The sequence below is a fragment of the Halyomorpha halys genome, unplaced genomic scaffold (genome assembly GCF_000696795.3).
Source record: "Halyomorpha halys isolate HHAL.00 unplaced genomic scaffold, Hhal_1.1 Scaffold2577.1, whole genome shotgun sequence".
NCBI lineage: Eukaryota > Metazoa > Arthropoda > Insecta > Hemiptera > Pentatomidae > Halyomorpha > Halyomorpha halys.
The window spans coordinates 10,147-23,783 of record NW_027113100.1 but is presented as its reverse complement, the minus strand read 5'-3'; the positions used below and the strand labels follow the sequence as shown (position 1 = coordinate 23,783).

General features: G+C 37.4%; 1 protein-coding gene across 1 annotated transcript in view; it reads right to left on the bottom strand.

The window, feature by feature from the left end:
• The window catches only part of LOC136796595 (uncharacterized), a 9,542-nt gene extending 2,792 nt beyond the window's left edge, over positions 1–6,750 (bottom strand). Inside the window, exon 1 of the mRNA XM_067050721.1 lies at positions 6,719–6,750. Coding sequence (XP_066906822.1) covers positions 6,719–6,750 — 32 coding nt within the window. The remainder of the gene's footprint in view (positions 1–6,718) is intronic.
• Positions 6,751–13,637: the final 6,887 nt, after the last annotated feature.

The window sequence follows — 13,637 nt, the reverse complement described above, 5'->3', positions numbered from 1 at the left end:
GTGATTGTTTTGTTCTTGCCAGTTTATTATTTTCTTATTCATGTATATAGTTAGGATAATATGATTGTTTTATTCTTTCATGGTAGGACTCATTGTGTTGTTTTAGTCATCAATTCACACACAAGGAGTGTGTTTTAGTTCCCTTAAGTAAGTTGTTACTTAGTTTTCATCCCCTTTTGGGGATCGTTAGGGTCGGCGGACGCATCCTCAGCATAATTCCTGGAAGTTGCACACATTTGGTTTATTTTTTTTTCTCTATCTCACACAAGAATTTATTTCTTTTTTTTTCTTACTCATATTCCTTTTTTTTTTTTATTAAATTAGCCTAAACAAGCCATCTCTGGTAATCATATGGAGCGATTTATGTGGGCGGTATGTTCATGGTAACCTACGGCAACCGAAAGGTTAAATTGGAGAGGCTGCCATAATGTAGCCAATACTAGTGCCCAATGTGGGCAACATTCAAGACTCACCTCCTCCAGCGCTCTCTGTGGTGAGAAGAAGTTACCCAGGCTGGGAGAGAGCCATTTTCCTTTGCCAGAAACAGCAATTCTTCTTTTGTTCACTAATCAGTAAAAAATACCGTGAATGATTAGATTTACTGGATTGGTTTCTGGAAGCAGAGGAGAGAGATCAAGAAATAAAGGAACCGTGGAGAAATCAATAAATGGAGAGGGAGAACCCGGGGAATGGAGTAAATCTACCTAATTCAGCTTAATTACCATCATCATCAACCACCTCATTATATCTACAATTTTCCATAGCCCAGTCATTCAAAATTAATTAACCCTTTTAACCATAAATGTTTTATTTCGACCATCACCTGTAACTTTGATAATAGAATTTTATTTTCATTCAATCATGGTTTATTTTTCAATTGTACAGTCCACTAAAATCCAACCAGCCAACCAAAAGTGAATGTGTGTCTGGCATCAGTTGAAGGCATGCTTCATACAGCTGTTAATAGAAGGTGTTGAATTACATGTGTGTCTTCTTAAGGAAGTGGAGAGGGGGAGGGGCTTGGCATTAAAGAGGACATTTTGTTTAATGCATTGAGAATATAAAAATATAAGTGAACCTCCAGCCTTTTCTATTCCAACTAAAAGATAAAGGCTTGATGCATCCTTTAAGAGGGCCGCAAGAACCTGGAGGATTCAATCTATGGCTGACACAACAGAAAATGAAATTAGTCACAGCCAATTCCGAACATGTGTACAGAATTGAAATCTTGTAGAAGTTGAACCACTACGATAATCTAAATACATAATAAACTATGATACCAACCCATAAATTCAATGGAACCAGAAATTATATTTTAGCTTTGAAAGAATAAATTGAAACTCATTTGCACAATAGACTAATTATAGCATTACTCCAGGGTTTCATTTAACTAAATTGTTTAATTTAGGTATTCCCCGGAGTAAAAATTTGGGGATATTACCCAAATTAATTATTATACTGGTAAGCTGGTTCAAATTAAGGAATTACTGATAGTTTGCTGGTAATGAGTGGACTGTATTTAAATAACTTGATATAATGTGGTTTTAAAATGAAATAACCTCTATTCTCATTAAAGTTTTCTGACACAATTTGTTGTAAGGTTTGAGCAAAATAGTTACAATGTGATTAGTTGGTTAGTGAGAAATTTGGTTTTATTACATGAATGGGTTTAAATATTGCAGTTTACTTGTGTGATGTTCTTGAGACTTGAATGTTGATTCTTGTTTGAAGATGTACATGAAAGAAGGGTTCCTCTTGGTTCTTTTTCCTCATCCTCCTGCCACTGCCCCTCTCGCCTGAGTGTACAGATTTACTCCCTCATGATTTATGAGAAGAGACTTTCCTGAAGAGTACTGTCTCTTTCTTCACCCAACAACCACAGGTCAAGATGGCTACTCAACTGGCACTAACCCCTTTGTTTTATTGGGGATCAAGATGGCTGCCCAGGCTTCCTACCCCTTATCCCTGCCACCAGATGGCCTAATGAACCTCAGCCCAGAAGTGAGGGGGCACCTTTCTTAAACATAAATAACTCTGGCTTTTAGTTCTTCCCAATTGGGAGTTCAACACAATGCTCATCTACAATGGCTCATGAAACTTTAATGAGATATTCCAATATGAATTTTGCATTTCAATAATCCTTCCTCACCAAGGACGATGTTTAACTAATGAAAAATACAAATTGTCATTCATTATCTTTCGTATGTTAAGACGATTATTTAATCGTCATTTGACTATTGATTTGTACATTTTTTTTTAAGCGAACTGAGAGGTCTAAAATGGTTTTAATGTTTTGGTTTAAGTCCTTAAGCCAATTTATATAATTAATTTAATAAAAGAAGATGAAGATGCTGTGCATTTCAATATTGTTTTTAAAACGTTGCACAGGTGTTTATTGATAAGTTGCATTAGTATTGAATAATGCCTCAGGCTAATATATTTCTTATTTATTTGGCTCAACATGTATATTTTTAAATTTACTTATAAATAAATTGAAAGTTAGTAACCCGCATGACCAGGGTGCCCCAATATTCATAGCATTGGAATGGTTTATTTATATAGTATATTATTATATACAGTTAGACCAATGTTAACAATTAAGAAATCTACCTATTAAACAAAATTATTTTCTCAAATCGTTTATTTCTTACTGAAAAAATGTAAAAAATTATAATTTTACTCTAAATGAAAGTAATTTAAGTTAGTGGTTTTGTGCACGACTCTAAGCAAATTTGTTCGGGTCGTTAATCCAATTTAGATGACATTTTCAAGGATTATGTGAGATGGTATCCAGTAGGCCACATATTGATTTTATCAGATTCCATCTATCGTATTATGCGAGATGGTATATAGTAGGCCACATACAGATTTTATCAGATTCCATCAATCGTATTACTTTCGCTCACGCATGCGTAAACATATTTTTCTAAACACGCAGATTTCAAACACGGCTCCTCTCGTAGATAACTAAATATTCCCAAACGACAAACCAAATTTATTGAAATTAACAAAAATCATTGGACTTATTTTAATTAGAATTTTATGAGAAATTAAAAAAACTATGTTTAATATGGAAAAAAGTTGCAAAACTGGGATGGTACCAAATAGGAGGTTCATTTTATGCCATCTTCTAAAGGTGGATTCACATGTTGGCCGCTCGCCACGAATCGGAGGCTTGTACAAATGTTCGGTAAACAAAGAGCAGACCATCCACATGTCAGTGTTATTCAGAGAGGCAAGCATGGCGGACGTACTAGTGGTTTCAGCCATTGCACTTGGATTGTATTATTTTTATTACAAAAAAAAAATGAAAGGAAATTAAATATAAATAAATAAGATTAAATATAAAACTTATTATAAAAAGTCCCAACAAACACCTTTAACCTCCTAACAGCTCTCAGTTGCAACTAGACAAAGAACAATGGTGGAGATGCTACACGAGTGCTCTCACGAACCCCTTTGATCTGTGTCCAAAAAACCGACCCTGGACGGATCGGCAACGAGCATAGGCCAACCAAGCCAAGCCACCTATCCACATGCTCGCGTATGTCTGAGTTCGCCATGGCTTGGCCAACATGTAGAGGCCCCTTATCAGGTATCAAGGGTAGTTGGGTTCAGAGAACCTCTTGGCGGAGTATGTCAGCAGAATTGTTAAGATGGCCAAACCACAATGGAAGCCGAGTTGATGGAAACCTTTCTCAAAAATACCAACTCCTATCCATACTCCACCTAAATTAGTTTTAAATGAAAATTTACGAATTATAAATGTAACAGTATCCGGTTTCTCACTAACCATTTCGCTTTATGAATGAAATTTATAAAATGGGTTACTTTAATTCACAAGGTTACTTAGATCAGCTTTAACAACACAATCATAGAAAAAGTTTAATTTCTTTGTCCTTCAGTGTAGGACAAGTTTAATTTCTTTATCCTTCAGTGTAGGAAAAGTTTATTGCAAGGAAATAATTCATAAAAAATTAGAACTTTTGTTATGAGAAGATGGTTGGGGGTACAGTCAGTGAAGAACACAAGTAAGAACTTATTTATTAGTGTCAACTTTTCGGCCAGAATTCTTAACCTTCATTAGGGCTAAGACAAAAAACAAGATTACAACCAATGAATAAAAGGATACATAGAATGATTAAAAAATATGAAAATATCTAACATTATGGATAAATAAATAGTGTAGACAGGCATAAATAGTTTAAGTATTATAAGCAGATAGAGGCTGAGTATATGAGAAGAGTAATATTAAAATTAAGTAGTAGGAAAGAATAAATAATAAAATGATAAAATATTTGAAAATCAAGTTAGTAAATATATATAAATACAAATTATTAAAAATATAAATAAAGTAATGAAAGAAGTGGGAAATAAAATGTATATAGGTAATTAAATAAGTAAGTAAAATAGCAGGATCAAGGAAATTAAAGTATAAAGTTACATAATACAATATAATGCAAAAGAAACTAAGAAATATCAATATTTTTATTTAATAATAATAATCTAAAAATTAAAGTAATAGAAAGAAAAAATATGTAATTAATGAAATATGCAAGTAAAATACTGGAATAAAGAAACAAAATCTAAAGTTAAGTAAGACAAAATAAATAATAAGTAAATATTGGAAGACTATTGATTGACCGTGTGTATAGATGAATGGAATATGGTCCGGGTGCGGTCAAAAAAAACTCAAATAGTAGATAATTGTACTATTTTATTGAGCCAACGTTTTGCCCCACATTGCAGGGCTTCGTCAGGGCTAAAAAAGATACAAACACTATAGTTACAAAAAGGAAAAAAAAAAAAGAAAAAACAAGTGTAAAATAACAGGGGTATAAAATGAAAAGTAAGATATAATAAGAAAAATAAAGGTTGTATATAGTAAATGAAAAAGGGAATAGTAACAGATATATAAGAGAAGGAATATTAAAGAAAGTACAAATAAAGAGATGAAAAAAGAAAATACAAATCAAATGATGAGACAGAATGCATACCTGTTTTGATGGCAGTCAAAAACCAAAGTGACGGTTGGTATTGGGAGGAGTGGGGATGGCAGTATTGCCACAGTAACGATAATAAATTTGTAAAGTAAACATAGTAAAAAATTATTTAAATTAGGTGAACAATGAATGGTAATATACATAATAGGGGGAGAAGAAATATTAAAAAAAAATAAATAAAATAAAATAAAGTATAAAATAATAAGTAAATATGAAAATAATAATATGTAGTGAACATAACTAATAACATGGGTAAGGAGAAATATGAAAAGAATAGTGAAGGAGAAGAGTGTAAAAAGAAAGAGGAAAAAAACATAAACAATGCTGCTTGGAAGGGACGTAAAATTCAAGTAAAGTGGCGCGTGCAGGGACATTTTGAGTTTAAAAAGTACGTAAGAAAGATAATGAAGCCACTAGAAGGTCAAGAATACATTACAAGCTACATGGAAGGGTAAAAATAAGAAATTTTAAAAAATTCAAAAAAGATTTTTAAAAGAAACATATAAATGGTGACAACAAATAATTTAAAAAATATATAAAAGGACATAAAACATGGAGGGGGAAATAAAATTAACATTAATAGTTATTAGTTGTTTATAAATGTTATGAGAGGGGGGAGGAATTATTAGTTATGAGTATTTATTTAATTGCCTGAGTAAGTTGGTTTAGTGTACCAGTCAATGGATATGGTATTGTCTGGGTTTATTTTGATGAGGACAAGAAAAGGAAGGGAGTGATTATTTTCAAGTCCAACAGTAAAATTAAGGTGTGATGGTAAAAATTAAAGGCAGATAAAATGTCAGGGATTAAGACTTAGACAAGGAGGAAGTAATCTACATATTTTTTAATAAGAATAATGTTAACTGGATAGATAGGGATAATACAGCTTACATACAGCCATTATCTTCTAATAATACTTGAACTAATCATGTGTCAACACTATTCATGTATCCATAATGTTAGTTATTTTCTAATCATTCTATATATCCTTTTATTAATTGGCTGTTATTTTGTTTTGTTTTTTTCTTAGGCCTGATGAAGGCTAGAAATTCTGGACAAAACATTGGAACTAACAAATAAGTTTTTACTTATATGTGTTTTTCACTGAACGTACTCCCAATCATCTTCTACTCATATATTATCCACGGTTAACTATCTTCTCATCATTATAGAATACTTTTTAGTACGGAGGGGAGAGAAGTAGCATCACATTTGAATGACTTGTTGGATACTGATGATACTTGGTATATGTTAATTTTTTTTTTCTTTTTACACTGCAATCGTCACACTCTTTTTAGGAGCATTAGTAGTGTGGTGGCACCACCTGCAATAGATTATTTTATGTTTTTAGTGTTTCTTGAAATTTGGTATTTTAAAATTAAAAGTAAATAGTAATAATTTAATAATAAATTTAATTGATAATAATAAATTGAATTTGTTAATTATATTATAAATGTATCTTTTATTGTTTGTTGGTTAGTACAGATAGAGTCCGCCAAAAACAACACATGTGTGTAAACAATGTCGATCACCTTTTTAAGATACACACTGTAAGTCATTCATTTCATTCTGTCCTTAATAAAAGTTATAAGTGTCATTGTGAGTTGTTTTGTGTAAAAACTACAACAGTAGTCAATAGTAGCATACCCTTGTGGTGCATCAGTAGTCAGTAGTCGCATACCCTTGTGGTGCATCAGTTGTCAGTAGTCACTTACCCTTGTGGTGCACCAGTAGTCAGTAGTCGCATACCCTCTATGAGATGCTTCCTCTATTTGATCTAATTATACTCATAAGATTACTTTAAATACTATAGAAATTAAGTAACATTATTAAAATATCAAAGCATAAACTTATTTTATCAAAAACTGTATGAAAAAATAAAACAATATGCATGTTTAAGTAAGTCGCCCCCTAACGTCTGAACAGAAATTCATGATGCCATCTAGTGGCAAAGATAAGCGGTACGAGGCCTGGGCAGCCATCTTGGTCCCCAAAACAAAGGGGTTAGAACCAATAGAGAAGCCATCTTGACCTGTACAGGGGGAGAATGAGACAGAACTCTTCAAGGTCTCTTCTGATAATAATCATGAGGGAGTAAAACTTTACACTCAGGCGAGAGAGGTAGCGGCGGCAGCAGAAGGATGAGGAGAAAGAAACAAGAGAGAACCCTTCTTCCACCTTCACATTCACACCAGAACAAATCTTCAAGCTCCAAGAATATCTCAAACAAGTAAAGTGTCATACTTTCATCAATTAATGTAATGAAACCAAATTTATAACTAACCAACTAACATGTATTGTAATCACTTTTATTCAAACCGTACAACAAATTGTTTCAGAAAACTTAATAGTTTTCAAGAAAAAAAGAAAATAGAGGTTATTTCATTTAAAAGCCTATGATATAAATTTATAATAAATACAGTCCACTCCATCATTACCAGCAAATAATAAGTAATTCTTTATTTAAACCAGCTTACCAGCATAATAATTAATTTGGGTAATATCCCCCAACTTTTACTCCGGGGAATATCTAAATTAAACAAAGTGGTCTTCCGTGCCATGGATATTTCAAAATAAATTCCAAATTTATCCTTAAGTTTATTATTTTATAATAAATTCTAATCATAAATAAATTCTTCATTTATTTATTTATTCACATTATATAATTGAACAATTGGTCCACCATGCCTAGGATATATTTTAATTAATTTCCTGAATTGTAGAAATGACCTACCCAAATTAAATGAATGATCCACGATTTATTAAATTAAATTCTAGCCTATGTAAAATTCAGTAACAAAATGGCTAATCACTCAGGGTTATTAAACATATGGTTTCACTTAGTCTTCATACATTATTTACCCAATTTATCAAGTCAGTTGCTTAGATTGTAAGCAAAGTTACTTTCATTAGACAAATCTTGAATTTTCTAAACTTTCAATAGGAATTTAATTTACTCAAATACCATTCAGTGATCTAAATTATTGATTTTCTTAGTGATTAGTCTCCTTTTAACCTATAATATTAAATTATATTCTTTTGTATCATCAATACATTTCATCATTTCAAAATGTGTTATAACTTAATAAAGGTTTGTTGGAATATCTTCTGTAAAGCCTGGTTTGTTTACTGTAAATCCATTGTTTGCATAGTTAAGCATTCAATTTCTTCTCAAAATGTTATCATGTATATACTTCAAAGGTTTGTTTCTCCTTGTGACAAAATTATGTAAGATGTGACTATGTTCTTATCAATTAATGTATTCCTAACAAACCATTGGATATGATAATTTCAGCTATCTTTATACCATTAACTTTAACAAACTAGATGAACAATGCACATTAAGTTGTACCTGATTGTCAACTTTAAATTACCTTAAAATTAGTTATGAAATATTCATTAAAGCCAATTTTAATTCATATGAACATGGCCAACTAATTGTTTGTGATTTTAAGGTTATATATAGGTTATTAAAGCACAGTGAAAAGTTTACTGAATTACAAACTTAAAGCAATCAATATTAACGGTGTATCAATTTGAATTTAGGCTCATGGTGAATGCCAATTGTCAGCATAATAAAAAACAGCAATTGTTTGCGACCTTATTAAGTACCATGTGTTTTACTCACAAATTTTGAATCTATTTAATCCTTATTAGTTGTATTTATAACTATAAGCATTGTGTCTTCATGTAATATGTACACAAGAGGGGAGCCAGGCATTTGATTCACTCGTAAGGATTATTTATTTATCATTGATATTTTGCATCATTAATAATTTCATTCTTGGTAAATGAATGCATCGAATCGGTATTGTTTGCAATCACTCATCATTACTTGTCATTTTGAAGACAGGCACTAGTTAACAGAAATTCGGTGCACAAATTGCATGTGATACTAGCCATGCATCATTTTTTTTTCCGTACCCTCCTAAAATTTAAATTAGTTTCTTATGTGTACATATGATGAGGTGTGCCATATGTACAGCTGGCTTTTTTTGATACCTTTGATTGCCTTTAGGCATTATAAGGTAGGAGAAAGTCATAATTAATGATGTAGGCTTGATTGGCTTACGCCAGTAGAATATTGGAGCGGGGAGGGGCCGTTCCGCTGATGGTATGATGACAAAAATTTAGACTTCAGACGTTAAGAGTCTGAAACCCTTTCCCTCGTTGAGGACGTCGACTAAGGGAACAGTGCTCTGCCACCTCCTAGGTCTTGGTGGAGAGGCGATTTCTCTAAAAAGTGGGTTACAGCAGGCCTTCAACCCATCAAAGAACTTGATGTGTCGTCGGCCTATATACTCCAGCAGAGAGCGGAGTTGGAGCTCTTCTAGTATGACACTATTCTTGGCCCTCTGGAGCGTGGTTCCCTGGACTATCTTACGGAGTATAGATCCTTGGAAGCCCTGTAATCGTGTGAGTGTTGTCTTGAAGAGGTTTCTCATGAGTGGGACACCGTGGAGCAATGTGGGCCTTATCACTGATTTGTAAATTTGGAGTTTCAGGCGTAATGAGAGTTGAGGAGATGTGAGCAAGTGAGCAGCATATAGGATTTGAGTCGGGCTATCTTGAGTCTCTCCTTGGCGTGATGAGAGAAAGTGAGATGACGGTCTAGTGTCATGCCAAGGTAGAGGATGGAGTTAAAGATTTTCTGGCCAATTTTCTGTTCAACTACTGGTCAACTACAACAGGTTCCAACTGTTGGTCAACTACAAACCTCTGGGGCAGGCTACTCTTTTTACCTTTCTGAAAGGACATAACTATTGCGTTTGTCTTAGCCGGGTTCACCCTTATGCTATCTTTCTTCAGGGCATCCACTATGGTGGCAGAAGCTTCCTAGGCAAGGGCGAGAGCCCGTTTAGGACTGGTGCTGGAGGCATAGACCCCTATGTCATCAGGGTAGGCTGCACCCACTGCTTCCTTATGTTTTATAGACAAAATCTGTGCCGTGAAGATTACAAAGAGCAACGGTCCCAGAACTGAGTCCTAAGGTACTCCGCAGGTGGTGGGGACTGGAGGAGAGAGGTCTTCGCCAACTCGTACCACGGACGATCTGCTAGTAAGGTAGCTTCTTAGCAGTCGGCAGAGGGTGGCAGGAAACCTGAATTTCTCCAGCCTATGGAGCAGGAGCGGGTTTGAGACATTCTCAAATGCCTGGCTGCAGTCCAGGGAAATGAAGGCCGTTGCTCGATTTCTCCTCATCTGCTCGATGGTGAACGCCTGGAGCTTTGCGAGATGATGATCATAGGAGACACCCCTCAGAAAGCCGGTCTGTTCTGGTGGTATGATGGCCTCAGCTAACCAATGGCCCATGAGATGGTGGTGGACCAGCCTCTCAAAGATTTTGCTGATGTGTGGGAGGAGGCTGATGGTGCGATAATGCTCCAGTAGGTCCCCTTTCTTCTCCGGCTTAAGAAGTGGCACCACTATTGATTGCTTCCAGGCTGTGGGGAAGTATGATAGGCGCAGGCAGAAGTTATAGATGTTCAGGAGAAACGCCTTACCTTTCCTTAGGAGCATCTTCATCAGTACATAAGGGATTCCATCACTGCCTGACGCTTTATTACCTTTGGTGCGGCATAGAGCCGATTCCAGCTGGCGATAGGTGGAGAAGATTACCGCATCGTTGGAGATCACTGGACTGCCAGGTTGTGGTGTGGGAGCATTGAGTGGTCCGCTCAGCATCCCGAGCAGCGTAGCTAGAGGCCAAAAGATCTGCCTGTTCGTCGGGTGGCATGAGATTGCCATCTTTAGTCAGGTGAACCATCCTCCACTTGGTCACGTGAGTTCGAACCAGCTTCCAGAATTGACGGTGGTCTTCATGAGTTCTTCTAAGCTGTTCATGCCAGAGAGAGGTCTTCCAGGCACTCATGAGCTTCGCTATCTGGCGGGTCATTGCATTAATGGCCGACTTTAATCTGTAATCATGCGTCCTTACGTAGATGTTACGGAGGTTGTTGTGCTGACCAACGAGGGCAATAACATGCTTTGGAGGCTTCCTGATGTAATTGGGAAGAGGTGAAAACTTCAGAATGGTCATGTCTGCTGCATCCTGGATGGTCGATGTGAGAAGCTCCACTGCCTCGTCCACCTCATCTGGTGTACGACATGGAACTATCGAAGGTATCATTACTTCAACGCATGACCTATATCCTGTCCAGTCCGCTTTTTGAAAGAGATATTTACTCGCTGGAGGTCTTTCAGGAGTGCCTTCAAACGTCTAAGTCACAGGCCTATGATCTGATGGGCCGTAGGGGAGTGCATTGCAATCCGTGACTATATAGGTGTTTCTGGTCAGGAGTAGGTCAATCGTGGAAGTCCATGTAGAGCGGGCCCCATGTCGGAATGTATGAACCCCTGGGTGAAAAAGGTCAAGCCTGGTCTTAGAGATGTATGTGCCCAGTGGATTGCTACTGCTACATAACCAGGCGGTGTGTCAGGCGTTGAGGTCCCCAAGTACAACATATCGACTCGTCGCTTGGGCATGTTGCAACAACAGTTTGATGGAGGTGAGCACAGCCCGCGGTCTTCTATAAATACAGCGGTGTTTCAGATGCACGTCTACCGTGACTATGTGTGTTCCGGTAGTAGCTTCCACTGGGTTAGGAATAATCCTCGACGGGATATCCTTTCTGACCAGGATCAAGACACCTTCACGGGCCCCGGGTGAACAATCCTCTCGGTATGTGGTATACCCGTGAAAATATATCCAGGATGAGGCGGTGATCATCGTGGCTGTCAGAGCCACTACAGCTGGTCTATGTCCCAGTAGAAGAATCTCAATCTCAGCCTGTTTTGATGAGAGGCCTCTGATGTTATAATTCACAACAAGGTGATTAGGCATGTTGGCGGTCCAATATTCTACCCATCATGTCAATAAGCCGGTTACCATACTCAGCATCTGGTCCATGCGTGAGCACAGTTGTTCGATGGCATTGTTGGAGGGAGATGCGGCAATCATCGAGGCAGGCTGAGGCTGTGGTGGGCATTGCTGATGTGATGTCGCAGGCGGGGATCCTACCATTAATTCTGAGTAGGATAACCCATTTCTTACTAGTTTACTGGGCATCCTGAGTGGCGCTGGTGTGATTATTGGTACTTGTTGAGCCTGTTCCCTCTTGGCCCGGCTTTTCTTGAGGAGCTCCTGTCGAATGGGACACTCTTTGGAAGTGGCTGTGTGGCCAACCTTGCCATCACACAATGCTCATTGAGGTGGTCCCCTCGCCGAGCACTCGTTGAGCAAGTGAGGGCCCTCACACTGTGGGCATACACTCTGCCTGCCGCAGTAAGCCGCAGTGTGACCATACCGGAGGCACTTTCTACACTGAGCAGGGCATCCATCATCTTTGAAGATGCTCATCCTGTAGCGTACATAATCGATGACTGTGATCGATTGGAAGGTGGTGAGGTTGACCGTGTGGTCAGTTATGACTTGAATAAGGTCTGTATAGTACCTAAGACCATCTTCATGGATCCTGGTGAGCCGGCGGGCCATTTTGAATCCTGGCAGTTGGTGGCATAGTTCTTCAATGATGTCCTCAATGGGATGATCTACTTCAAATCATAGAGGACAAATTTTCTGGACCGCTTCGTCCCCCGGGGTGCAAAAGTGTGATACTGCACCTCTTTGTTTAGGTTTAGTAGTTCTATAGTAGCTTAATGATCAGTGGCTGTCTGTAGGTATATCTGTGTCTGGTCCAGTGAGGAATTGGTCCACAACTGGTTTATATTAATGCTAAGGAGTATCTCCTTAACTGACATCTGTGAGACGGCCGGTGATATAATTATAGATAGCGGCCTCTTTGGTGCTGAAGTGGCAGTTCGAGGAGCAGTTACAGGTCTTGCATCCAAATCCTGTTCAGGACTGACACCCCTAAATTTTCCTCATATCTTGGTGTGGGAGACAGGTTGTTTCCTGCTCCTAAAGGATTGCTTCTTCGGCACTTTTTGCCATGAACCATTGCCACTATTTTCCCCATCGCTATCCGGTTGATTACGTTTAAGTAATCGTTGGTCAGCAGGAGGGTCATCATAAACAGTCATCAAATCGTCATCGGAGTCACTTAGTACTGAAGGGCTCCTAGGCGCAGAGCCAACCATGTTTATGGGTAAATTAAGCGACACAGGGCTGGTTGCAGGCTCAGCGGACGGGCACTGCTGGCAGGCGCAGCGGTCGGACACTACTGAACGGCTACAGCGGACTGGCAATGCAGGACAGGCACTGTGGGCGGGAACTGCTGTACACCCAATGTGGACGGGCACTGGGCAACGGACACTGAACCAACACTGAACTAGTGAGGTGTGGACCGTAGAGTGATCTCTCCTCAACTGTGTTGTCCTCAACTCTTATGTATTCAACTGTGAACTATATGCATGCCACTTACAACTGTGATTTATTTTCCGACGTTTCGCCCCACTTTGCAGGGCTTCATCAGGACTAAAAAGATACAAAATGATACAAAATTTTTTTATAAAAATACGTAAAATATACAGTTAAAAAAGTACAGGAGATGTACATAAAACAAAAACAATCTCTCAACAATCTCATACACCGTTGCCTATCCTTATCCGATCCCCAATACCACAACACTAACATTCACCGTATTAAGACTATCTTGCTTTCAAATGATTTTC